At 36.7% G+C, this 27,868-nt stretch overlaps 1 protein-coding gene across 2 annotated transcripts in view; it reads left to right on the top strand.

Moving 5' to 3' along the window:
• ZC3H6 (zinc finger CCCH-type containing 6) overlaps positions 1-27,868 on the top strand; it is a 69,697-nt gene that overhangs the window by 12,195 nt on the left and 29,634 nt on the right. For both annotated transcript variants that reach the window (XM_053890946.1, XM_053890947.1), the window contains exons 2-3: positions 12,248-12,428; positions 19,876-19,998. In XM_053890946.1, the coding sequence (XP_053746921.1) occupies positions 12,248-12,428; positions 19,876-19,998 (304 nt within the window). The remainder of the gene's footprint in view (positions 1-12,247; positions 12,429-19,875; positions 19,999-27,868) is intronic.

The raw sequence follows: 27,868 nt of genomic DNA, 5'->3' as shown, positions 1-27,868 counted from the left end.
GTATATAGGTTGTATATGACTGGGAGGCAGAATTTGAACCCATATCTTGCTGACTCTAAAGCTTTTGTTCTTCTACCTTACTACAGTACCTTTTTAAGTAACCAGTTTTCACGTGTCACAAGTTTGGTTATTCTTGTTTAGCACTCCTGCTTTAATTTCCAGGTTCAGGTGATCTCTCTTTGCCAGAATCCTGGGTCCTCATTAAATAAGGTGGTTTTGTTTGTTTGTTTGTTTGATTGATTGATTGATTGATTTGGGTGTGGGTCCTCTTTAATGTTAGGTGAAAATTGCTATTCTGGCAGCCAACCATCTCATTAGTATTCTGCTCTATTTTCTGGATGTTGGTGCTTAGCCCCTTTTCGTTTTCATTGAACAGCAAACCCTAGTGATAACATAGCAATTTCCATTACTTCCAGCATTCCTTTCTTTTCTTTCCATCTTCTGACTTTGACATGGAGGCTTTCACCTTAAGTAAGCTATTGCCTAAACTACGCCATTTTTCTTTTCCAAGTCCCATAAGTGATCTTTAATCAAATTTAACAGTACTTTTCATCAGAAACCCTGGAGACCAGAAAGCAGTGGGATAATACATGTTTTTTTAAATTCTTACTGAAGTACATTTGACAATAAAATATAATATTAGTTTCTGGTGTACAACATAGGGATTTAACAATTCTGTACATTACTCTGTGCTCCTCACAATAAGTGTCACCATCTGTCACCATAGAATGTTATTACACAACATTATTGACTATATTCCCTATGCTGTACTTTTCATCTCCGTAACTTATTTTTTTAATTTTGTTAACATTTTAATTTATTTTTGAGAGAGAGAGACAGAGCATGAGCGGGAGAGGGGCAGAGAGAGAGGGAGACACAGAATCAGAAGTAGGCTCCCGGCTCTGAGGTGTCAGCACAGAGCCCTATGTGGGGCTCAAACTCACAAACCACGAGATTGTGACCTGAGCCGAAGTTGGACGCTTAACTGACTGAGCCACCCAGGTGCCCCTGTGACTTATTTATTTTATAACTGGAAGTTTATACCTTTTAGTCCCCTTCATCTATCTTGCTCATTCCCCTACCCGCCTCTACTCTAGCACCCACCAGTTCTCTGTATTTATGAATCTGTTTCTGTTTTTTGTTTGCTTGTATGTTTGTTTAATTTTTTAGATTCCACATGTAAGTGAAACCCTATGGTATTTGTCTTTGACTTATTTCATTTAGCATAATATTCTCTATGTCTGTCTGTACCTGTTGTCCCAAATGTCAAGATCTCATTCTCTTTTTATGGCTAATATTCCACGTCTTCTTTATCCATTCATCTACTGATGGACCCTTAGGTTGCTTCCATATTTTGTGTATTTAAATAATGCCGCAATAAACATAGGGGTGTTTATATCTTTTCAAGTTAGTGTTTTTATTTTCTTTGAATAAATACCCAGTAGTGGAATTACGGGACCATCCTCCATACTGTTTTCCACAGTGGATGCACCAATTTACATTCCAGCTAAACTACACCAGTACTTTATCAGCTTGTCTGGGACCCTGAAATGAACAGGGAACCCCATTTTCCAGCTCTGCATGATTTGATTCTTTTTACTTCTTTTTAAAATATATATATAATACAAAATTTGGACTAATTTTCTTTGAGTCCCTGAGAAAAATACTGTTTAATAAAAAGAAAACCCTATAGCACCTTATAACTCCAAGTCCCATATTATCAGTTGAACTGATCTAGCCTGGTGGCTGCCATTTCCTTAACAAACATTAAAATAATTTCTGTGGAACTGAAGTAGTTATTATTTACTTTTGCATGTCAGAAATGCAACTTTTAGACCTTAACAGTTTCTCTGTATCGTCTCTTAAAATACCACTTAAACGCATGTTGAAGTTTCTTTTCCTCAACATTTTATTGTGAAAAGTTTCAAACATGCAAAGATGTTGAAGTTTGTAGTAAACACCCTCATAGCCTACCTACTAGTTGGTGAGCTTCTTAAATAATCTTCTTTACATTAGCTGATATTAAGTGGTTTGGCTATTTGCAGTTTTCTCCTGTGACCAAATGTGTGAAGCTATTAGAGCAATATGGTTAAGAACTATGGGTCTGGCAATCAGACTGTCTTGAATTTGGGCTCTAGCTCTGTCATTTACTAGCAGAATCAGTTAAGGTCTTTGTCCCTTCTCTTCACCTGTTTATTGGGGATAATATATTTCAGAGTTAACATGAAAATGAAGCAAATGGATCAAAAATGTCTGCAGCATAGTAATTATTCAGTAATTGTTAACTATCATACTAGTTTTTTTTTTGTTTTTTTGTTTTTTTTTTTTTTTAACTAACCTGATTCAAGATGTTATTTTACTTCACAATTACTTGGTCATACACACATTTGCTGGAATTGAAGATAGTCTTAAGTAGTGAAAGAATTAGATAATAAAAAGGGTAGACTAAAAATTGCTGGAAAAAAATTTTTTTAATGTTTATTTATTTTGAGAGAGAGTGTGTGGGTAAATGTGAACAGGGGAGGGGAGGAGCAGAGAGGGAAAGAGAGAGAATCCCAAGCAGGCTCCACGCTCAGCACGGAGCCCTATGCAGGGCTCAATCCCAGGACCATGAGATCCCAACCTAAGCTGGCATCAAGAGTTGGATGCTTAACTGACTGAGCCACCTAGATGCCCCCTGAAAACTATTTTTAAATTATTTGTTAAAGTCACATATCCATAATCCTCTGATGGCCCCCAGTTTTTTAAAGGTTCTGTTCCAGGCAGTATTTTGGACTTTAAGGGAAAAATAACAAAGTTAACTTACCCTTTTTCTTAGAAGAGGAAAAGCTAAAATGGAATTATTTGCATTTTCTGTTTATTAATATCTAGATTTGAGAGATTGCAGGACTACTGAGACAAGCTGGCACTACAGTGAATGGTGAATGTTAATGCTTTCTTTAAAGAATAGCCATTAGTTTTATTTATGTTCTCTATTGTTTTCTGTATTTTTTTATTTCTGTCCTTATATTTATTATTTTCATTCTTCTTTTGGGTTTGCCCATTTCTGAATTCTTGAGTTGAATATATAGTTCATTTGTTTTTAACCTTTTCATTTCCTGAAAACTGTGTTTATTTTATTTTATTTTATTTTTTATGTTTATTTATTACTGAGAGAGAGAGAGAGAGAGAGAGAGAGAGAGACAGAGCATGAGCAGGGGAGGGGCAGAGAGGGGGGTAGACACAGAATCTGAAGCAGGCTCCAGGCTCCGAGCTGTCAGCTGTCAGCACAGAGCCTGATGCGGGGGCTCAAACTCAAACTGTGAGATCATGACCTGAGCCGAAGTTGGTCACTCAACCAACTGAGCCACCCAGGTGCTCCTGAAAAATGTGTTTAAATAAAAGCATAGATCTTCTAAGGACTCCTTTTCTTCGTTCAGGTCTTTTAATTAACAACTTAATGGTATACTGTGCACCAAATTTATATTGGGAGGTTTATCAGGAAGTTACATTGCTTGAATTCACATGTTTCATTAATATGTTACTGATAAATTCATTACCTGAGTCAGATCATTATAATGCCTGCTTTGAAAATTTTGAGGCTGAAATGATGGGGATTATGTCTTCCTGTGATATAGAAGATTAACACATTATTCATTCACCTCCTTACTACTTTTAAGGAAAATCTTGACCCCATTCAAAGGAATGACCTCAGGAATAATGAGGTGACATTTAAATATACAAATTATGGGAATGTTTGTAATATTAATGGAGAATTGCCTGAAGGATAATGGTTTATTAATTTCTCAGTATTACTGATTTTCAGCTCATTTTTTCTGCCTCAGAACTGTTAGAGAATAAACATCCCCATCTGTGGTAAAATGTATGTATTTGGGTGGAGAGTGTCAAGTTATCTGATTCTCCAAATATATTCCATTCTTCTTTTGGATTCTTGCTTGATTTTTGCAGTGGCATCCTGCTTTCCTGCAACTGTTTTATTTCCCCTTTAGATCTGTTTTTTACTCCCAAAGCTATCTTTCAGAATGAAGATCTAATTATATCACCTTCTTTCCTGGAAACACTTGAGTGCTTTCTCATTTATATTAGAATAAACTCCAAATATGGTCAAAGCTGTGCATGATCTAGAAGCAACCAGCCTAATTTTGAACCAACTTTCCCTTTTTCTTTATTATCCAGTGACATTGGCATTGTCTCAGTTTCTGTCTCAGTTCTACACAGAAATTTTGCTGTGTCTGTCTACCAGAGGTCCTTCCCCAGCCCTTTATCTCTTAGGCTAACTCATCACCTCCATTCATTCATGACTTCCTCAGGGAAAGCCTTTCAGACTTCCCTGACAGATGACTTTCTCCTATTCTGTGCTCTCATAGCACTATTTACCTCCTCCATTTACTTGTATGGTTGTTATTTTATATATATTTGTGATTCTTTCATTGATGTCTATCTCCCCCATCACTAGATTAAATACTTCTTGAGAGAAGAAACCATGTCTCTTTCTGGTTTATCATTGTATCCCCACTGAGAAGGTGGTGAATAAATACATGTTAAATGAACAAATGCCCCCCCCTCCCTTTCTGTTGGGAGGACTAAAAATTCTTATATACATAAAGTTTTTGAGAATCCCTGCTCTAGATGTTGTGAATTTCATCCTTGGATTAAATCAGAATCTCAGAGGGGTGGGTACTTGGCTGGCTCAGTCAGTAGAGCAAGCGACTCTTGGGTTGTGAGTTCAAGCCCCATGTTGGCTACAGAGATTACTTAAAAAATAAAATAAAATATTTTAAAAAATAGGAACATCAGACAATTGCATACTTGAACAATATTACTTTGTTTCCTCATATAATTGCTTTTTTGCAATTGGATTTTGACTGCAAACCCTTGGTTCAAATTGGGGCATGCTGTAGGTGATAAACTATTGCACTGAAGATAGTGTCCATTGTGTGAAGTACTGACCATTGTACCAGCTAATAATGTCTTTATGAGCACTCAGGGGAGAAATTTTTCTGGTTTCACTCCTAGAAAAGAAGATGCCTCTCGAGCAACTGGTCTGTATTTGTCTTAGAAGCACTGTTGTCTTGGGGCACCTGGGTGGCTTATTCGGTTAAGCTCAGCTCACGTCATGATGTCAAAGGTTCGTGAGTTTGAGCCCTGGATTGGGCTCTCTGCTGTCAGCCGCAGAGCCCGCTTCAGATCCTCTGTCTCCCTCTCTCTCTGCCCCTCCCCTGCTCTCTCTGTCTCTCAAAAGTAAAAAAATAAAACACTTAAAAAAATTTTAAAAAAGAAGCACCATTTTCTTGTACCTAATCCTTGTTTCCTGAAGGTCAGAGCCAAATTTGCAGCTCACATCTAAAAATGAGTCAGATTTCTGGCATACCCCTGTGTAAACTAATCTTAGTCTTAGCTTCATCTTAATCTTTGGAATTGTAACATATTTTATATTTTGATCAATAAAAGTTTCTATAAATAGCTTTCAAGGAATAATACAATTCACCTGAGGTTTTTTTTTTTTTTTAAGCTATGAATCTGCTTGCTGGGTGAGAAATGAGTTCACCCTGTCTCTCCATGCTGAAAGTGAAAAAGAGGGGAAAAGTAAAAAAGTTTATTATGTATTAGGAGGAATTCTAGGTTTTATGTTTTTTTTTTTTTTTAATTTTTTTTCAACGTTTTTTATTTATTTTTGGGACAGAGAGAGACAGAGCATGAACGGGGGAGGGGCAGAGAGAGAGGGAGACACAGAATCGGAAACAGGCTCCAGGCTCCGAGCCATCAGCCCAGAGCCCGACGCGGGGCTCGAACTCACGGACTGTGAGATCGTGACCTGGCCGAAGTCGGATGCTTAACCGACTGCGCCACCCAGGCGCCCCTAGGTTTTATGTTCTGATTGGGTCATTTAGGAACTAGAAATTCTTCCTTTTGATTTTGTTCTGCTGTCACAAAAGTACAGAGATTTCTTTATAAAGAGGTATGAGGTGGGATATGAGAGTATCTGTTAGGCTCAGAGATACAGAGTTAGCACTTTTGTATGCACCTGCTAGGAATTTGGTAGAGTTTTATTTTAGCAGTACTGCCTTAGTCCTATCGGTATAGAACAGTATGCTACATATTCACTGCTGTATGTGTTATGATTTTTGGAGGAATTGTGATCAAAGGCCTTGGTATTTAGCCTGACTGAATATCAGAGTCCTTTTGTTTTCCTTCTGTTGCAAAATGAATTTTTGTATCATCTGATAAAATAACAGCTGTGCAGAAGCATGTATGACTCTGGAGACCAAGCATTGGAATTAGAAGACTGTCAGACAAGTAAGAATAGCCATAACTATTATAAGAAGAGACTGGAAGTTACTTTAGAGTGACCAGATATTCTCTCACTTTGATTAGGAGATCAGATCTTAAAATTCAGACTTCTGAGTCTACTTTTGATAATCAAGTTGTCTTATCTTTTATTTGAATATACATAGGTCAACTTTCCCTGTGATACTACTCCATGGGCAGCAGGAAACATTAGCAGTAATTCATATTTTTTTCTTGGCTTACCAGCAAGAAATTTAGGACTATGCTGTTATCCACACCACTTAGATCAATGACTTTAGTTTGTTGTAATTCTTGGGCTTTGCAGTATTATTTATCTTTATAGTCAATGTTAGTCACAAATTTTTGATAACATTTTCAAGTTACGTGACCTCTGTAGTTGAAAATAGAGCCCCAATGATTCTAGCATAAAGGGAGTGTCTGGTTTTTTTTTTCCTCCAGATAAATCATTGTTCCTTCAGACACTCCCACAGAAGCATAGTGTTTTGAAGGAGATGGGAAGGAAATATCTGAAATCGTCTAATTATTATATTTTTATATACAGTTGTTATATGTATATATGTTAGATTTTGATGAGGCAAATATGAATAAGGATGATGTTGTTGATTCAGAAAATAAAGATTAAAAGGGTCACATATGTAAAACCATAAGAGGAATTGCTCAAAAGTGAGTAAGAAAGGGATTCTTAGTTGTCTCTGGGATAGAGATAACTTACATAGAGTTAAGCAGAATTTGGAAGGATTGTCATAAGACTATGCAGGATCTTAGGCTAATTAGAATTTAAAATTTTGCCCATAAATTTGTGCAAAATCTCATTCTTGAAGGAATTTGTATTTGAGTTGAGGCTTTGACAAATTCTAAGGTTGGCTCAAGTAATGAAACTTGCCATGGCTATAGACAGTCAAAAAGGGATAAGCTGAGTTTCTGCAAACCAAATACATTCCAGAGGCTGTAAGAACCTGTTAGATAGAGGATAAAGATAAAAACACTTTAAATGTTGTAGATATCCATCAGATTTTACCACGGTAGTTTGTAAAGAGAAACTTTTTTTCTGAAACAAATAAGATGAGTCATCTAGGATATAAATGTTCAAGGTCCAGTTTGGGGATAAACATAAAATCGTAAAAACTCAGGTGAGGTAACTCTTCCATGGCCCTGGTATGACCAGACAGTATTTCCCTTGAGAAGAAATACCTAGTTTGGGAAGTATAAGGTAGGGAGTTAGGTCAAGGCTTTGTCAAGAGGATCATATGTAAGCTATATAGTTGAGGGAAAAGATCGGAGTAGGCATGGGCAAGCCTATAGCCAAGGAAGTTTTCTGTTAAGCACGCTGACAAATTCAGCCAGTAAAATTCAGTTTATTACTTACATAGACAACAGATCACCATGGTGTCAGCTTCTCTTGTCCATTGTCTCACTGGGTAACACTGAAACCAGATAATCACAGGCAACACGAGTGGTAGGATACCCTGTGTCTGAGGAACGGTGGCCAGGCAGAAGAGTTCAGGGCAGTGGGTGAGAGAGCTTTGTAGCAGCACCTGCCACGACTGCATATATTTCCATAGTCTGGAGTATCATGAGGCATTCTGCCAGAGCTTAGGTCAGCCTGTGGTTAAGCCTGCCTATGTGGAGACATGTAAGGTCGCCAGGGTATGAGTACAGAGCAGTTCTTCTCCATTATCCTTGGTGAAAGAGAAATGACAAGGTGAATTAGAACAAAAGCACGAAAAGAAGTATTACAAGCAATAGTTTCAAGTAGGTTGGAAATTTATGTTCTATTGGTCTTGGGATAAGCAGCCTACTTCTATAAAGTCATCTGCTTCTGGAATGTAAAGACATCCTGGACATCCTGACAGTCACTTGGTACCTTCTGAGAAATACCTTTTTTCTGGTGATAATATCAGCTTATCTCAGGAAGCTTGTATTTATGAGTAATATCTTTTAATATCATCCATCAGGAGTATGTGTATAGTCTTTTATTGAGGCTTTTGTGTTTCTTCCAGAAGACTCAGTTTCTGATCTGTAGCTTGTAACAGGAGCCTTTAGGCAAGCATAAAGAAAAAGCAGAAACTACCTGTGGAGGTAAGACTGGTTCAGATTAAGTTGTTTTAATAGCAACAATATCAGAAAGGAGAAAAGTAGAATCCTTTATGAAGCAAATCGATTTATAAGGATTTAGTGAATAATTTACCTCAGAATAAGAACATATCATTGGCATTGACCAATTTCAGGGTTTTAAATTTATACCAGTGTATTATGATTTTCTCTAGTTGTCTGCAATCTAGGTAGTTAAATCTAGAGATAAAATATTTTAAAACTTGTTTTTAAAATAATAGCTTTATTGAGATAAAATTCACCTTTTTAAGGTATATGATTCACTGGTTTTTAGGATATTCAGAGTTGTGCAGTCATATGACTATCTAATTTTAGAACTTAAAAAAAAAAAATTCTGGAACATTTTCATCACTCCGAAAAGAAAAACCCCATGACCGCTGACAATCACTCCTCATTCCTTCCTCCAAACTACCTGGCAGTCCCTAATCTACTTTCTGTCTCTATGGATTTGCCTAAGAGATAAATTCGTTTAAAAATAATTTTGTTTGTTAACTGAACAATTATTTACATATCCATAAACATGAATATGTCTCTTCCTAAAAAGGTCATAACCACTCTATTATTTTACATTAATAAAAAGTCATCCATTATAGAATTGACCTAGGTAGGAGTTTCTCTTTTTGACTTATTAATTTTTGAAAAGTATCTTGGGTTTAGTAAATAAAACAGCTTTCATAATGTCGTTGAGCTAATTCAAGATCTAGAGAATGCCAAGCACTCTTAACTATATCTACTATCTCTTCCATTTTTGATTCACAGAACTAGATTAGTATCTGATACGTTAGTAAGTGCTCAATCAAGAAAGCTTTGTTTTGTTTTGGTGACAGAACTGGAATTAGAATCCGGCTGTCTTCCCATGAAGTTACCTCTTCCCATTACACCACACATGCTTTCCGTTGTGTCCAAAGCTTATTTTTGTAAAACATTTGTAAACAGTTCATAGATGTGGGGATCGGTGTTCTTTATGTCCTTTTTCTATCCTATTTTTTGGAAGCATACAGGAATTCACAAGTTTAAATTTGTTATTGTGTGAATGCTGGCTAAGGAGAAGAAAGAAAAGTAAAATACCTTTCAGTGTTTTTTGTCTAATGATAGATATAAATGCCCCATATTTCACAGTTAAAGAATTTATGTAAAGTAGATCATAAATTCATATGCAGCATTTTTAGCTTGAATACTGAGGTACTTAAATAGCTCTAGTCAAAATGTTAAGCATGAATTAGTGATTTTAAGATATAAAATGATTTATGCTTTAAGGAGCTCAATTTGGAGGAGAAGGATGGTAAAAGAAAGGATGAATGCCCATAGATTTTCTTGGTGCTGTTCAAATTTGATTATGGTATAAATATAGGCAGTATTCAATTTTTAAATGTACAACTTGATGACTTTTACACATTGATCACCACACAGATCAATATACCGAATATTTCAACACCCCAGAAGGTTCTTTCGTACCCCCTTTTTTTTTTGGTAGTTACAACCCTCCAAGAGGTAATCATAATTTTGGCTTCTGTCACCATAGGTTAGTTTTGCCTTTTCTTGAAATATGTATATAAATGGAATCAAACAGTACTGTCTTGTATCTGGCTTCTTTTACTCATAATTGTGTCTATAAGATTCATCCATATTGTGTATAGCAGTGGTGAATTTGTTTTGCTTTGTAGTATTACATTATATAAATAAAGCACAGTGTATTTATCCATTTACTGTTGTTTTTTTTTTTTTTACAATTTTTTGACAGTTTTTTACAATTGTGATTAAAGCTACTAAGAATAGAACATTCTGTGCTTATCTTTTCGTCAATATATGCACTCATTTTTCTTGGGCCTTAAGGTTTTATAGTGTTATAAAAGTTTAGAACTTTTTTTGTTAAAATAGAATGCCAAGCCTGCCTTACAAGAAAATTTCAAGTCTGCCTAAATGGATATATACCTTTTTGATTTTATAATAGAAACTGGGGAAAAATAACATTGACTTCACAACCAATTTTGAGTGGTATCATGTGCCTGTTCTGTAATGCAAGGGTTATGGATATTATAACATTCATTCCTTCAGTGAACAGCAGGGAACCATGCTATGTGTTAGAGATACAGCTATGAAAGACATGGTCATAGTTTACTTTCCCCAACCAATATGTTCAGGTCATTTGAATATAATGTATAGAGCACAGAGATAAAGAAATGAGAATTATTAGGGGAGTACTTAGGGTGAAACATCTCACCTAAACCTGGGTAGTCAGTGGAAGCATCTCAGAGAAAATGATATCTGAACTGGGTCCTATAGAATGAACTGGACTTAGCCAGGTGTAGGGGCGGGAGTTGGCGTTGAGAACAGCAGTGCAATGAGAGCTTTTAAGACAATGTTTAAAGCTTAGAGAGACAAGAAATTGAAAGTAGTTGGGTAAGCAGGGACTCAATTATAAAGGGGTTTTTGGCAATATCAGGTTTTGACATCATTCTTAGGTCAGAAGGGAATCATTGGTACTGTCTTTTTTTATTATGGAAAACTTCAAACACGTACAAAGAGAATAGTAAAACGAATCCTACACATCCCACAATTTGAGCAATTACCAACTCATGACGAATCTTGTTGATACCACTTTTCCCCTCCCCCAGTGAATAGTTCTAAAGCACATTTGAGACATCATATCATCATTGAAGATTTTGAGCAGGATAGTACATGGTCAATTTTGCATTTTAGAAATCACATATCCCTAGTAACTTCAAAGTATATTTACAATGCGTACACCATAGTTAGTTGCTTCTCATTTGCTTCCGTTATACAGACATTTGTCTTTCTGCACCACCATGTACTATTTATAGCAGTTTGCATTTTTTCAAACTGTATGGAAGCATGATTAAATGCTAAACTTATTTTTTTAAGTTTATTTGAGAGAGAAAGAGCTTGCGCATACTCATGGAGAAGGGGCAGAGAAAGAGGGAGAGAGGGAATTCCAAGCAGGCTCCACTCTTGTCAACAAGGAGCCAGACATGGGGCTCAGTCCCATGAACCATGAGATCACAACCTGAGTTGAAATCAAGCATCAAGACGCTCAACTGACTGAGTCACCCAGGCACCCCTAAACTTATTTTATATATTTATCTTCTTATGAGGATCATTGTTTAATTTGCCTTTAAAGATACTGAATATTTTTGGCTTGTTTAACTATAAAAATGTCATAAACAATATAAAAGTTTGTTTTAGTTCAGTTTCCATGATAGCAAAGATACTAGTATTTGGAAAGTAGAATTCAATTTATGGTTTTACTACAAATATTTTTTTACAGATTCAGATTTAATTTATGATTCTTCTGTGGCTCAGGTTTTGCTATTTATCTACCTATTGAAATCTGTTTCTTATTGAAGTTTACTGTGATGGTGAAAATTAATGTAGATTGCTTTCATTTTAAAACTATTTATAGTTGTTTACACACCACTAAGTTAAAAATTCCTTCCTGTAGTAAGAATGTTTACTTCCGAAAGTATTTTAGTTTAACCTTTGGTTTAGTAAATGGTAACTACTAGCACCGCATTCATGCATTTATTCATTCATTTGGTGAAAGTCCGTGATCTTAATCCAAATCACAGGTTGGCAAATATTTGTTGCTGAAACTGGTTCTTAGATTTTTGGAAGGTTGTTCCAAAAGAAAGGGAGAATTCACAACAGAAACCATATGTGGCCTGCAGGCCTTACAGGAAAAATTTGCCACCCATGGTCTAAATGAATATAACTCAAATTACTGGATGTGCTTATTTTTCTTTTGGAAGTGTTGAAGATTCATTTTCAAATTGACATTTAAAAATAAAAATTTAATTGTCTTCTACAGAGAAGATGGTGAATTAGAAGATGGTGAAATAGATGATGCAGGATTTGAAGAAACACAAGAACAGGAAGCAAAAGAGGATGAGAAGCAGAAAAATGAGAAAGCCTATAGAAAATCAAGGAAAAAACACAAGAAAGAAAGAGAGAAGAAAAAATCCAAAAGGAGAAAACGTGAAAAACATAAGGTTAGTTGAAATCTACTTTTAATTCTTTTAGTAAATTTTTATGAAATCTAAAATACTGAAAATTAGAAAGTATAAATCATTGCTTATTTTTTTAATTAAAAAAAATTTTTTTTTGATGTTTATTTATCTTTGAGACAGACAGAGCATGAGTGGGGGAGGGGCAGAGAGAGAGGGAGACACAGAATTTGAAGCAGGCTCCAGGCTCTGAGCTGTCAGCACAGAGCCCAATGTGGGGCTTGAACCCACCAACCATGAGATCATGACCCGAGCCAAAGTCGGACGCTTAACCGACTGAGCCACCCAGGTGCCCCAATCATTGCTTATTTTATTATAAAACTTATTGATTAGATACTTTTATTTATGTGAGTAATATATTTTCTAAACACAAAGATTATATGAATTATCTCAAAGATTTAAAAATTAAGGTAACTTTTAATGCAAGTTAAAATAAATCTTTTTAATTGATGATAAAAGGTTAAGAAAGTTTTATTCTCTACAGATCTAAATTAGCAGCATTGGCATTGCCATTCATTTATTTATTTATTCATTCATATGTATTATTGTGTGCTTGCTATGGAAATCTCTGTGCTCTGTGTTAAAGTTACAGTAATGAGTGAAACAGTCTCTAACAGATTACATTAAAAGTGGAAGGAGAGGGGCGCCTGGGTGGCGCAGTCGGTTAAGCGGCCGACTTCAGCCAGGTCACGATCTCGCGGTCCGTGAGTTCGAGCCCCGCGTCAGGCTCTGGGCTGATGGCTCGGAGCCTGGAGCCTGTTTCCGATTCTGTGTCTCCCTCTCTCTCTGCCCCTCCCCCGTTCATGCTCTGTCTCTCTCTGTCCCAAAAATAAATAAAAAATGTTAAAAAAAAAAAAAAAAAAAAAGTGGAAGGAGAGGGGCGCCTGGGTGGCTCAGTCGGTTAAGCGGCCGACTTCGGCTCAGGTCATGATCTCACGGTCCGTGAGTTCGAGCCCCGCGTCGGGCTCTGTGCTGACCGCTCAGAGCCTGGAGCCTGTTTCAGATTCTGTGTCTCCCTCTCTCTCTGACCCTCCCACATTCATGCTCTGTCTCTCTCTGTCTCAAAAATAAATAAATGTTAAAAAAAAAAAATTTATAAAAAAAAAAGTGGAAGGAGAAGGCAATAAACAAATGAAAATATGATCAAGAAAAAAGAGTAGGGTGCTGGATAGAAAATAATGTAGTTTGGGATAGGAAAGAAAGGATATCTATGCTGATGAGAACTCAGGGAAAAGTTGGCAGCTGTAGTGGGGTAGCTTTTGAAATTCCCCCCATAAAACAGAGCAATAACGATAGCAAAATCTGGGGCACCTGGGTGGCTCAGTCGGTTAAACATCCAACTCTTGATTTTGGCTCAGGTCATTATCATGGCTTGTGAGATCAAGCCCTGCACTGGGCTCTCTGCTGGTAGTGTGGAGCCTGATTGGGATTCTCTCTGTCTCTCTCTCTGTCTCTCTCTGCCTCTCCCCTGCTCGCAAGTGCGATCTTGCTCTCTCTCTTTCTCTCTCAAAATAAATAAATAAATATTTTAAAAAATGAAAGAAACAAGTTACCCTACAAACCTTAAAAATACAAATGGTTAAGGCCAAACTACAGACAGCAACAAGACCAGTATAGGATCAGCAACTGTGCATACTGAAGCAGAGGGAAGGTAATGCGACCTCTAGAAAACTAATTGCCATCTTATCTCAAATGGAGGGATCCCCCTGCCACTCAACATGAAAAGTCCATAGGCCAAACTGAGAACAGCAGCAGAAAGTGAGAGGGGGCTTTACTAGTTCCAATTCACATGTGAGTGTAAGGTGATCACATGAATTTCAATGATGCTTGAATGGTCTGGGCCTGATGAACTCCTATTACTGATCAACCAAATCCCTCTCTCGGACAGAATCCTATACTGAGAACATAACTGCTCACAGTAGAATCTAAATTAAGAGGACAAGCATATTAGGACCAGGCAAGGAAAGAAATAGATTTTAAAAAATGAGGGAAAGAAGCAAGGGAGGCATATCTCAGGGGATACATAGCCATATTTATTAATACTTCATGCAAACAACAGAACAGATAACCCTAGAGAACAAGATAAAGCCATGATCACATTCCATGTAAGTTACTATTTAAAAAAAAGGGTGAATAATGGAGAGAATATTCTTCCAAAAGAGAAAGAATTCCCACAAAACATATAAAATATTTAACCTAATTTACAAAATGATAAAAAAATTAAGAAAGCAATATAAAGCTATGATCAAACAGCATAAATACAATTTGGAGGACACATCCTTTTGTCATCTAGGCAAAAAAGACCAAGTCCCTTATTAGGAAAAGAAAATCAGATTTAAAAAAATTATTTATTTTAGAGAGAGAAAGCTCAAGCAGTTGAGGGGACAGAGAGAGAGAGAGAGAGGGAGAGAGAGAGAGAGAGAGAGAGAGAGAGAATCTTAAGCAGGCTCCATGCTCAGCGAGGAGCCCGACGTGGGACTTGATACCATGACCCTGGGATCATGACCTGAGCTGAAATCAAGAGTCAGATACTCAACTGACTGAGCCACCCAGGTGCCCCTAAGAAAAATCAGATTTATATAGAAATTTTTGATATCAGTATTTTATGCCAAAAGATGATGGAATGCCATATTTAAATAAGAATTGGTTTCAAGAATTTTATATCCAGCTAAATACTGACCTTCAGATATATAGTCCTCAGAAAAACTATATATGGTAGAACTTAGGAAGTATTGTTATCATGAGCCTTCCTACAGACTCTACTAGAGAACAAGTTTAGATAACCAAAATGACTAGTTGAAAGAGAGGGATCTATATACATGCATATATTTCCTTATAAAATTAAGACTAAATGATGGACGTAAGAGCAGTATGTTATGTATCTGTACATTACAACTAGAAAAAAATATCAGGAAAAGCAGAAGAGTATATGGCAAGAAGAATAAGGTTACTGATTGCCTTATAGTTATTAACAGACAGTAAAAGGATGTTGCTTCACATTATTATCCTGGGAATAAAAGAGAGAAAGGAGAAGAGGTTACTGCCAAACTTCAGTATTGGTCCTGTTGGTAAAGAAACAGTATGTGCACCTGGGTGGCACAGTTGGTTAAGCATCCAACTCTTGATCTTGGCTTAGGTCATGATCTCACAGTTCCTGAGTTCTGGTCTGATGGCACAAAGTCTGCTTGGGATTCTGTCTGTCCTTCTCTCTACCCCTCCCCTGCGTGTGTGCTCGCTCTCTCTCAATAAAAAAAAAAAAAAAAAAAAGAAACAGTATGCAAAGAAGGGACAGGGAGTAAGGTTATTGGAAAAAGGCTGTATGAAAAAAATAATTGAGACAAAAATATAAACTTTTCTAAATACCCCAACAATGCAAAATCCAACTCTGTGTACAAGAAAAATATTTTAAAAATGGGTAAAGACATGCGAGGCAAATGCAAAGAAAGAGAAGGCAGAAGTCATAATGTTGATATCTGAGATAGTCAAATTTAGGTCAAAAAGAATTGAAAGAAACAAAGAAGAACATTTTATGATGTTAAAGTTTACAACTGATAATGAAATATAAGTTTATTAATATTTTATATCCCCCCAAAAAGCAACTTCTGAAAAGCAGGAACTATGGGAGCTACAAGAAGAAATAGGAATATAGTAATAACAGGAGATACACCAATATGCCTTTCTTAGATCAATCAAGTGGATGAAAAGGTGGTAAGGATGTTAAAGAGAGATTATAAATAAGTTGTAAGCTCTGAATCCTGAGAACACATCATCCTCTCATTATATGGCCACATAGTATGCCTTATAAGCTCCAATTACTTTGATAGAGTGGAAATGTTACAAAAAGCAACATCAAACCACAATACAATAAAACTAGACATTACTAATAAAGTCAAAACAAATGCCTTTTTACTTTATAATTCAAATACCTACTATAAATAGCTTGTGGAATATAGGGAAAACAGATTAAAACTGCAGAATTTCATGAAAATAATGAGAACTCTTGATATGTAAGTACTAGTGGAATATGTCTAAAGCAGTTATCAGGAGAAAATTATAGCATTATAGTATTAAAGGCTAGAAAAGTGGCAAATCAAAACAAAAGAAACAAAAAGAAGGACTTTTGATAAAGTTACAAGCAGAACTTAATGAATTAGAATGAAAAGTCAGTAGTTACGAAAAAAAGATCAACAGTATATGTATAAATCTTCGGCCAGACTAATCTAGAAAAAAGGGGGGATTGCCTGGCTGGCTCAGTCGGTGGAGCATGGAACTCTTGATCTCAGAATCTGAGTTCAAGCCTCACATTGTGCATAGAGCCTTCCTAAGAAAAAAGAGAATGAAAAGAAAAAAGGGAAAAGCAAAACTAAAACTCACTCTGTTGAAGCTAAGAACTTTCAAAACTAACAAGTTTCATCTCCTTTTTAACAGCCTTTCATTTATCTATTTTCTTTGACAGATAGTTACTTTCAATATTTTGCTTTAAAATCGTTTTTATTTCAAAAAATAAACTTTTTAAAAAAAGTTTATTTTGTGAGAAAGAGCAAGGACGAGGTAGGGGGCAGAGAGAGGGAGAGAAAGAAGAGACAGAATCATTCTCCAAGCAGGCTCTGCACTGCCAGCGCAGAGCTCCATCTTACAAGCTGTGAGATCATGACCTGACCCAAAAAGAGTTGGACTCTTAACCAACTGAACTACCCAGGAACCCCTCAACATTGTGCTCAAAAATCATAACTAGATCACTTAGTTCATTAGATAACATTTTCTACTTTGCATGTTATTGAATGCAGCTGTGTTGTTCAGCTTTCTGCCACTGCATAACAAGAATGTCCCTTCTTCCAGTTTTAATAAGCTATCTCTCACTTTCCTTTAAGTTGCCTCAAAGTCCAAAATTTTGCTAACAATCATTCAAGGCAGTTTATGTATTGTTATTGTTATTATTATCATTATTATTATTTTGTAATCTCTGTCCCCTACGTGGGGCTCAAACTCATGACACAGAGGTCAAGAGTTGCCTACTCCAACTGAGCCAGCCAGGCACTGCTCATTCAAGGCAATTTAGACTTTCACTAAGGCTCTCCTTAAAGTCGTTCCAATATCCATCCACTGTCTGGTAGCAAAATCACTCCTGCCTTTTAGATGCTTGTTATGGAAGCACAGCATTTCCAGACACCAGTATCTTATTAGTTAACTATTGCTGAACAGCATATTACCCCAAACTTAGAAGTTTAAAAGAACAGAGATTTATCTCCCAGCTTTTGTCAGTCAGGAAACTGGATGCAGTTAAACAAGGTGATTCTGGCTCACCTTTTCTCATGAGGTTTCAGTCATCTCATGGCTGGCTCGACAGAGGTAGGATCCTGTTCCGTGGTCACTCACTTGGCTCTTGGTGGGCCTCATCAGTTCCTCACCATGTGGACTTCTCTACAGGCTGCCTCAGTGTCCTCACTGATGTCAGCTGGATTCCCCCAAGGCAGGTGACCCAAGAGTGAGAGAGAACAAGAGAAAGCATCCAAGATGAAAATTATAGTCTTTTTTATGACATAATCTCAGAAGTGATACACCATCTTTTCTGATATATTCTATTTACTACCTATTTTTAATGTAGTCAAGTTGCTAATTTCAGGTAATAATTACTTATTACTATATATGAGCCACATGTATATATATTTTGATAATAGCCTTCTTAAAGTCAATATGTTTTTTAGCCTCACTTTTTTGGAGTAGCCTGAAGAAACTTCTCCCTTAAGCAGAACCTTCTTTTCCCTGGTGGTTTTTCCTGAAGCACTGTCTTCGTCTGAGCTGTTTCTGTTTTTGTTTTTTTTTTAAGATTTTATTTTTAAGTATTTTCTATATTCAACGTGGAGCTTGAACTCACAACCCTGAGATTGAGAGTCACATGCTCCACCAACTGAGCCAGCCAGGTGCCCCTGAGTTTCTTCTTAATCAAGTTTTATCCCTTCTGTGATCTTCAACTGAAAGGTTTTCCTTGGAACTGGAGCTGACTTCTGCTAGTGACTTAGCAAACTTGGCTTTTAAATGGACAATAATTGGGGCACCTGGGTGGCTTAGTCGGTTAAGCGTCCGACTTCGGCTCAGGTCATGATCTCATGGTTCGCGAGTTCAAGCCCCACGTCGGGCTCTGTGCTGACAGCTTGGAGCTTAGAGCCTGCTTCACATTCTGTGTCTCCCTCTCTCTCTGCCCCTTCCCTGCTCATGTTCTGTCTCAAAAATAAATAAACATTAAAAAAAATGTTTAAATGGGCAATAATTATTTCAAGCCCTAATTAACAAATAGTAGATAGTTAAGTTTGAAGGATTTCATAACATAATTATGAAAAGATTGCTTCGTATCACCTATCAAATCAGCAAAAACAGGAATAGCACTACCACAAAACAAAACCTGAAAACATTTAAGAACAAAGTGGAGGAAAAGTTTGTTTTTCTTAAAAGAACCTTTAAGAATTAAAGGGTAAAGGAGGGCACCTGGGTGGCTCAGTTGGTCTAATGTCCGACTTTGGCTCAGGTCATGATCTCATGGCTTGTGAGTTCGAGCCCTGCATGGGGTTCTGTGCTGACAGCTGAGAGCCTGGAGCCTGCTTTGGATTATGTGTCTTGGTCTCTTTCTGCTCCTCCCCTGTTCATGCTCTGTCTCAATCTCTCAAAAACAAACATTAAAAAAAAAAAAAAAGAATGGGGTAGAGGAAAACAGATCCTTCTATTGTAAAAGCATCCGAATTCAATTTAGTTCACCTAAGTTTTACTGAGTATCTTCACTGATAAGAACTTTTAAGAATTCTTTAAAAAGAATGCTTAACCTGAGAAGATAATTACTTTGACTACATCGAGATTTGGTGACTTTTTTTAAAGAAATGCACACATATTTTAAAAAGCTGACTCTTGATATCTGCTCATCATTATCAGTTCCTTCTGGTTTCCATTTCACTTTTGTTCAATTTTTGGGGTTGGATTTATTTCATATTTATAGTTTGGAATGTTTTGGTATCTTTTAGTTTTAGGGTACTTACACAAAAGAATAAGAATTCTAAAGCTATTTTAGGTAAAAATAAATTGATTCATACTCTACTCATGTTCTGTGTTCCTCTTTGAGGATCTAGTTTTATTCTTTAGAGATTAACTTTAAGATCACTTTAAGCATAGTGGAGCACAGTTCCTTGGATCACAGGGATGATGATGATAATGTTGCTCTTAAGTCCCTAAGAAGAGGGGAAGATATACTTTTCCTCAGAAAATTTTAGAGAAGTTGGGGTGGTGGTGGCCTGTAGTAGAGCAAGGATTTTTCAGTTAATACTTCAGAACCTACTAGGCTAATACTGTCTATTGGTTGGCACTTCTGGCTGAAACAAGTCTATCTAGTTACTAGTTAAATGTTCTTCCTTTTGCAAATGTAACATAATTGTGTTTTCCCTTTTAGCATAATTCTCCGTCTAGTGATGATAGTTCAGACTACAGCCTCGATTCAGATGTTGAACATACAGAAAGTTCCCACAAAAAAAGAGCTGGTTTCTACAGGGATTATGACATTCCATTTTCTCAGGTATTGCCTTTTTAAAAATGTGGTCAAATATACATAACATAAAATTTACCATTTTAACCATTTTTCAGTATACAATCAGTAGCATTAAGTATATTCACAATGTTGTACAACCATCACCACTATCCATTTCCAGAACTTTTTCATCATCCCAAACAGAAGGTGTGTACCCATTAAATGAGAACATCTCACTTCCCCCTTTCCTCTACTTTCTGTCTTTATGAATTTGCCTACTCCGTAGGCATATAGGTGCAGTCATACTGTATATGTCTTTTTGTGTCCAACTTCATTTATCATAATTTAAAAAAATTTTAATGTTTCTTTATTTTTGAGAGAGTGAGACAGAGCAGGAGTGGGGGAGGGCCAGAGAGAGGGAGACACGGAATCAGAAGCAAGCTCCAGGCTCTGAGCTGTCAGTACAGAGCCCGATGTGGGGCTCAAACCTCGAACTGTGAGAACATGACCTAAGCCGAAGTCGGACGCCCAACCGACTGAGCCACCCAGGCACCCCATCATAATTTTTTAAAGGTTCATCTAGCATGTATCAGAATTTCATTTTTTAAGGCTGGATAATATACCATTGTATGGATATATCGTATCTTGTTTGTTCCTCTGTTGGTGGACACATGAATTTCTCCCACCTTCTGACTGTTGACTGTTGGACTGTATACCTAAGAGTGGGATTACTAGATCATATAGTAATTCTATGTTTAATTTGCTGAGGAACCACCAAACTGTTTCCCAGAATGGCTGCACTGTTTAACATTTCCACCACAATGCATGGGATTTTCCAGTTTCTCCACATCCTTGCCAAACTCATTTTCTGGGTTTTCTGTTTTATTTTGTTTTGCTTTAGGTTTTCTTCTTCTCTTCTTCTTTTTTTTTTTTGTTGTTTGTTTGTTTTATAATAGCCATCTTAACACGTGTGAAGTGGCATTCTTTTTGTTGTTGTTGGTAGTTTTTACTTCTTCTTCTTTTTTTTTTTTAATTTACATCCAAATTAGCATATAGTGCAACAATGATTTCTGGAGTAGATTCCTTAGTGCCCCTTACCCATTTAGCCCATCGCCCCTCCCACAGCCCCTCCAGTAACCCTCTGTATGTTCTCCATATTTACAAGTCTCTTCTGTTTTGTCCCCCTCCCTGTTTTTATGTTCTTTTTGTTTCCCTTCCCTTATGTTCATCTGTTTTGTCTCTTAAAGTCCTCATATGAGTGAAGTCATATGATATTTGTCTTTCTCTGACTAATTTCACTTAGCATAATGCCCTACAGTTGCATCCACGTAGTTGCAAATGGCAAGATTTCATTCTTTTTCATTGCTGAGTAATACTCCATCATATATATATACACACACACACACACACACACACACACACACACACACACACATTTTCTTTATCCATTCATCCATCGATGGACATTTGGGCTCTTTCCATACTTTGGCTATTGTTGATAGTGCTGCTATAAACATTGGGGTGCATATGTCCCTTTGAAACAGCACACCTGTATCCCGTGGATAAATACCTAGTATTTATCCAATTGCTTTATCCAATTTATACAATTGCTGGGTTGTAGGGTAGTTCTATTTTTAATTTCTTGAGGAACCTCCATACCTCTGTTTTCCAGAGTGGCTGCACCAGTTTGCATTCCTACCAGTAGTGCAAAAGAGATCTTCTTTGTCTGCATCCTTGCCAACATCTGTTGTTGCCTGAGTTGTTAATGTTAGCCATTCTGACAGGTGTGAGGTGGTATCTCATTGTGGTTTTGATTTGTATTTCCCTGATGATGAGTGATGTTGAGCATTTTTTCATGTGTCAGTTGGCCATCTGGATGTCTTCTTTGGATAAGTGTCTATTCATGTCTTTTGCCCATTTCTTCACTGGATTCTTTGTTTTTTGGGTGTTGAGTTTGATAAGTTCTTTACAGAACCTGGATACTAACCCTTTACCTGATATGTCATTTGCAAATATCTTCTCCCATTCCTTTGGTTGCCTTTTAGTTTTGCTGATTGTTTCCTTCTCTGTGCAGAAGTTTTTATTTTGATGAGGTCCCAGTAGTTCATTTTTGCTTTTGTTTCCCTTGCCTCCAGAGACATGTTGAGTAAGAAGTTGCTGCAGTCAAGATCAAAGAGGTTTTTGCCTGTGTTCTCTTAGAGGATTTTGATGGCTTCCTGTCTTACATTTAGGTCTTTCATCCATTTTGAGTTTATTTTTGCGTATGGTGTAAGAAAGTTGTTCAGGTTCATTCTTCTGCATGTTGCTGTCCAGTTTTCCCAGCACCACTTGCTGAAGAGACTGTCTTTATTCCATTGGATATTCTTTCCTGCTTTGTCAAAGATTAGTTGACCATACGTTTGTGGGTCCATTTCTGGGTTCTCTATTCTGTTCCATTGATCTCAGTGTCTGTTCTTATGCCTGTACCATACTGTCTTGATGATTACAGCTTTGTAGTATAGCTTCAAGTTTGGGATTGTGATGCCTCCTGCTTTGGTTTTCTTTTTCAAGATTGCTTTGGCTATTCAGGGTCTTTTCTGGTTCCATACAAATTTTAGGATTATTTGTTCTAGCTCTGTGAAGAATGCTGGTGTTATTTTGATAGCGATTGCATTGAATATGTAGATGGCTTTGGGTAGTATTGACATTTTAACAATATTTGTTCTTCCTTGAAGTGGCATTCTTATTGTGGTTTTGAGGTATTGCCTTTAAGGAGAGAAATGCAATTTTCAGTTTTATTCTTTGATTTCTGATATTTTGAAAAAATATTTTATATTTTCAGTATGGAAAAAGAGACATGTATACACATGCTGTAGATATTATTTTATTTTATTTTCTGATTATATTTAAATCCAAGCTAGTTAACTAACATATAGTGTAGTAATGGTTTCAGGAGTAGAATTTAGTGGCTTATCACTTACACGTAACACCCAGTGGTCATCCCAACAAATGCCCTCCTTGATGTCCATCACTCATATTTAGCCTGTCCCCCCACCCAACACCCCTCCAGCAACTGTCAGTTCTCTGTATAAGAGTCCCTTATGGTTTGCCTCCTCTGTTTTAATTTTTTCTTCCCTTCCCCTATGTTCATCTGTTTTGTTTTTTAAATTCCTTATATGAATGAAATCATATATTTATCTTTCTCTGACTTATTTTGCGTAGCATAATACACTCTAGTTCCATCCGCATTGTTCCAAATAGCAAGATTTCATTCTTTTTGATGGTTGAGTAATATTCCATTGTATGTATATACCACATCTTCTTTATCCATTTATCATTCAATGGATATTTGGGCTCTTTCCATAATTTGGCGATTGTCAATAGCACTGCTATAAACATTGGGGTGCATGTGCCCTTTGGAATCAGCATTTTTGTATCCTTTGGATAAATACCTAGTAGTGCAATTGTTGGGTCATAGGGAAGCCCTATTTTAAATTTTTTGACTAACCTCCATACTGTTCTCCAGAGTGGCTGCACCAGTTTACATTCCCACCAGCAGTGCAAAAGAGATCCTCTTTCTCCACATCCTTGCCAACATCTGTTGTTTCCTGAGTTGTTCATTTTAGCCATTCTGACAGGTATGAGGTGGTATTTCATTATCGTTTTGATTTGTATTTCCTTGATGGTGAGTGATGTTGAGCATCTTTTTATGTGTCTATTAGCCATCTGGATGTCTTCTTTTGAAAAGTGTCTGTTCAAGTCTTTTGTCCATTTCTTCCCCGGATTATTTGTTTTTTGGGTTTTGAGTTTGATAAGTTCTTTATAGATTTTGGATACTAAGCCTTTATTGTATATGTCATTCGCAAATATCTTCTCCCATTCCGTCAGTTGCCTTTTAGTTTTGTTGGTTGTTTCCTTCACTCTGCAGATTTTTTATCTTGATGAAGTCCCAATAGTTCATTTTTGCTTTTGTTTACCTTGCCTCCAGAGACATGTCAAGTAAGAAATTGCTGCGGCCAAGATCAAAGAGGTAGCTGCCTATTTTGTCTTCTAGGGTTTTGATGGTTTCCTGTCTACATTTAGGTCTTTCATCCATTTTGAATATTTTTGTGTATAGTGTAAGAAAGTGGTCCAGGTTCATTCTTCTGCATGTTGCTGTCCAGTTTTCCCAGCACCATTTGCTGAAGAGCCTGTTTTTCATTGGATATTCTTTCCTGCTTTGTCGAAGATTAGTTGGCCATACATTAGTGGGTCCACTTCTGGATTGTCTGTTCTGTTCTATTGATCTATGTGTCTGTTTTTGTGCCAGTACCATACTGTTTTGATGATTACAACTTTGTAATATAGCTTAAAGTTCAGAATGTGATGCCTCCAGCTTTGGTTTTCTTTTTCAACATTATTTTGGCTGTTCAGGGTCTTTTCTGGTTCCATACAAATTTTAGAATTGTATGTTCTAGCTCTGTGAGGAACGTTGGTGTTATTTTGATAGGGATTGTATTGAATATGTAGATTGGTTTGGGTAGTATTGACATTGTAACAGTATTTGTTCTTCTAATCCATGAGCATAGAATGTTTTTCTATTTTTCTGTCTTCAATTTCTTTCATAAGCTTTTTATAGTTTTCCATAAACAGATCTTTTACCTCTTCAGTTAGGTTTATTCCTAGGTATTTTGTGGGTTTTGGTGCAATTGTAAATGGGATAGATTCCTTGATTTCTCTTTCTGCTGATTCATTCTTTGTGTATAGAAATGCAACCAATTTCTGTACGCTGACTTTATATCCTGCGATTTTGCTGAATTCACATATCAGTTCTAGCAGTTTTTGGTGGAGTCTTTTAGGTTTTCCACATACAGTATCATGTTGTGTCAAAGAGTGAAAGTTTGATTTCTTACTTGCCAATTTGGATGTCTTTTATTTCTTTTTGTTGTCTGATTGTTGAGGCTAGGACAACACTATCTTGTATAACAGTGGTGAGAGTGGACATCCCTGTCGTGTTCCTGACTTAAGGAGGAAAGCTCTGTTTTTCCCCATTGAGGATGATATTAGCTGTGGGTCTTTTGGATATGGCCTTTATGATCTAGAGGTGTGTTCCCTCTGTCCCTACTTTCTTGAGGGTTTTTATCAAGAAAGGATGCTGTATTTTGTCAAATGCTTTTTCTGCAACTACTGAGAGGATCATGTGGTTCTTACTCTTTCTTTTATTAATGTGATTTATCACATTGATTGATTTGCAGATATTGAACCAGCCCTGCATCCCAGGAATAAATCCCACTTAATTGTGGTAAATAATTCTTTTAGTGTATTGTTGGATTAGGTTTGCTAGTATCTTGTTGAGAATTTTTACATACATGTTCATCAGGGAAATTGGTCTGTAGTTCTTCTTTTTAGTGGGGTCTTTGTCTGGTTTTGGAATCAAATAGATTCCATAGAATGAGTTTGCAAGTTTTCCTTCCATTTCTTTTTTTGGAACAACTGCAAAAGAATAGATATTAACTCTCAGATGTTTGGTAGAATTTCCCTGGAAAGCCATGGCCTTGAACTCTTGTTTCTTGGGAGAATTTTGATTACTGATTCAATTTCTTTACTGGTTATGAGTCTGTTTAAGTTTTCTGTTTCTTCCTGTTTCAGTTTTCATAGTTTATATGTTTCTAGAAATTTGTCCATTTCTTCCAGATTGCCCAATTCATTGGCATATAATTGGTTATAATATTCTCTTATTTTTATTTGTATTTCTGCAGTGTTGGTTTTGATCTCTCCTTTTTCATTCTTGATTTTATGTATTTGGGTCCTTTCCTTTTTCTTTTAGATATATCTGGCTAGGGGTTTATCAATTTTTGTTAATTCTTTCAAAGAACCAGCTCCTGATTTCATTTATCTGTTCTACTGTTTTGTTTTTTTTTTTAATGTTTATTTATTTTTGACAGAGAGAGAGAGACAGGGTATGAGCAGGGGAGGGGCAGAGAGAGAGGGAGACACAGAATCGAAAGCAGGCTCCAGGCTCTGAGCTGCCAGCACAGAGCCCGATGCGGGGCTCGAACTCACAGACTGTGAGATCATGACCTGAGCCAAAGTCGGACGCTCAACCGACTGAGCCACCCAGGTGCCCCTGTTTTTTTTTTTTTTTTTTTTTTTTAATTTCAATATCATTGTTTTCTGCTCTAACCTTTATTATTTCCCTTCTTTTGCTGGTTTGGGGCTTTATTTCCTATTATTTTTCCACCTCCTTTAGGTGTAAGGTTATGTTGTGTATTCGAGACATTTCATCCTTCTTTAGGAAGGCCTGGATTGCTATATACTTCCTTCTTATGACCTCCTTTGCTGCATCCCAGAGGTTTTGGACTATCATGTATTCATTTTCATTGACTTCTATGTACTCTTTAATTTCCTCTTTAATTTCTTGGTTAACCCACTCATTCTTTAGTAGGATGATCTTTAGTTTCCAAGTATTTGTGGTATTTCCAAATTTTTTCTTGTGGTTGATTTCAAGTTTCATAGTGTTGTAGTCTGAAAATATGCATGGCACAGTATTAATCTTTTTGCACTTGTTGAGGGCTGATTTGTGACCCAGTATGTGATCTGTTGGAGAATGTTCCATGTGCACTCAAGAAGAATGTGTGTTCTGCTGCTTTAGGATGAAATGTTCTGAATGTATCTGTTAAGTCCACCTGGTCCAGTGTATCATTCAGAGCTATAGTTTCCATGTTGATTTTCTGCTTAGATGATCTGTCCATTGTTGTAAGTGGGGTGTTAAAGTCCTCTACCATAATGGTATTATTATCAGTGTGTTTCTTTATGTTTGTGACTAATTGATTAGTATATTGGGTTGTTTGAGTTGGGGGCATAAGTATTTACAATTGTTAGATTTTCTTGGTGAATAAACCCCTTAATTACAATATAGTGCCCTTCTTCATCTCTTGTTACAGTTTTTGTTTTAAAGTCTAGGTTGTTATGGTGCCTGGGTAGCTCAGTTGGTTAAGCGTTGGACTTTGGCTCAGGTCATGATCTTGTGATTTGTGGGTTCAAGCCCTGCATCGGGCTCTGTGCTGACAGCTCGGAGCCTGGAGCCTGTTCCAGATTCTGTGTCTCCCTCTCTCTCTCTGCCCCTCCCCTGCTTGTGCTCTGTCTCTCTCTCTCAAAAATAAATAAACATTAAAAAAAATTTTTTTTAATAAATAAATAAATAAATAAATAAATAAATAAATAAATAAATAAAGTCTAGGTATCTGATAGAAGTACGGCTACTCGAGCTTTCTTTTGAAGTCCATTAGCATGATAGATGGTTCTCCATCCCCTTACTTGCAATCTGCAGATGTCTTTGGGTCTAAAGTGAACCTCTTGTAGGCCTATGCCACAAATTTCAAGTCTTTGAAAATCATACAGCATATATTTGTTTGCTACCACTGTCATAACAAAATATCCCAGACTAGTGGTTTAAATATTAGAAGTTTATTTTCTAGTAATCTGGAGGCTAGAAGTGCCAGAGCAAGGTGTCAGCAGGGTTGGTTTTCTCTGAGGACCATAAGAGATAGATCAGTTTAGCCTCTCTTCCTTGCTTATTGATGGCCACCTTCTTGCTGTCGTGCATGGTCATTCTGCTGTGCATGTACACCCCTCTTGTCTCTGTGTGTCCAAATTTCCTCTTCTAAGGACACCAGTAAGATTGGATCAGGGCCACCCTAGCAACTTCATTTTAACTTCATCATCTCTTTCAATGCCCTGTCTTCAAATACACTCACATTCTGAGGTATTGGGGGTTAGAGCTTTCACATACAAATTTTGTGACATCTACCTCTTTAAGTGCAAAAATTATTTGAAGTGTTTTAAATAGAAAAAAATTTAAACAATAGGATATACTTTATATTTTTCTTAGGCATGTTGTGTTATCTGAACAAAGTCTTCAGTATAAATCGTATTTTATGCTAGAAAAATCACGATGCTC

Source organism: Panthera pardus, unplaced genomic scaffold, assembly GCF_024362965.1.
Source record: "Panthera pardus isolate Hobbes unplaced genomic scaffold, ASM2436296v1 HiC_scaffold_26, whole genome shotgun sequence".
Classification (NCBI taxonomy): domain Eukaryota; kingdom Metazoa; phylum Chordata; class Mammalia; order Carnivora; family Felidae; genus Panthera; species Panthera pardus.
The sequence above is the reverse complement of the archived record's forward strand: the minus strand, read 5'-3'. Positions and strand labels throughout refer to the sequence as shown.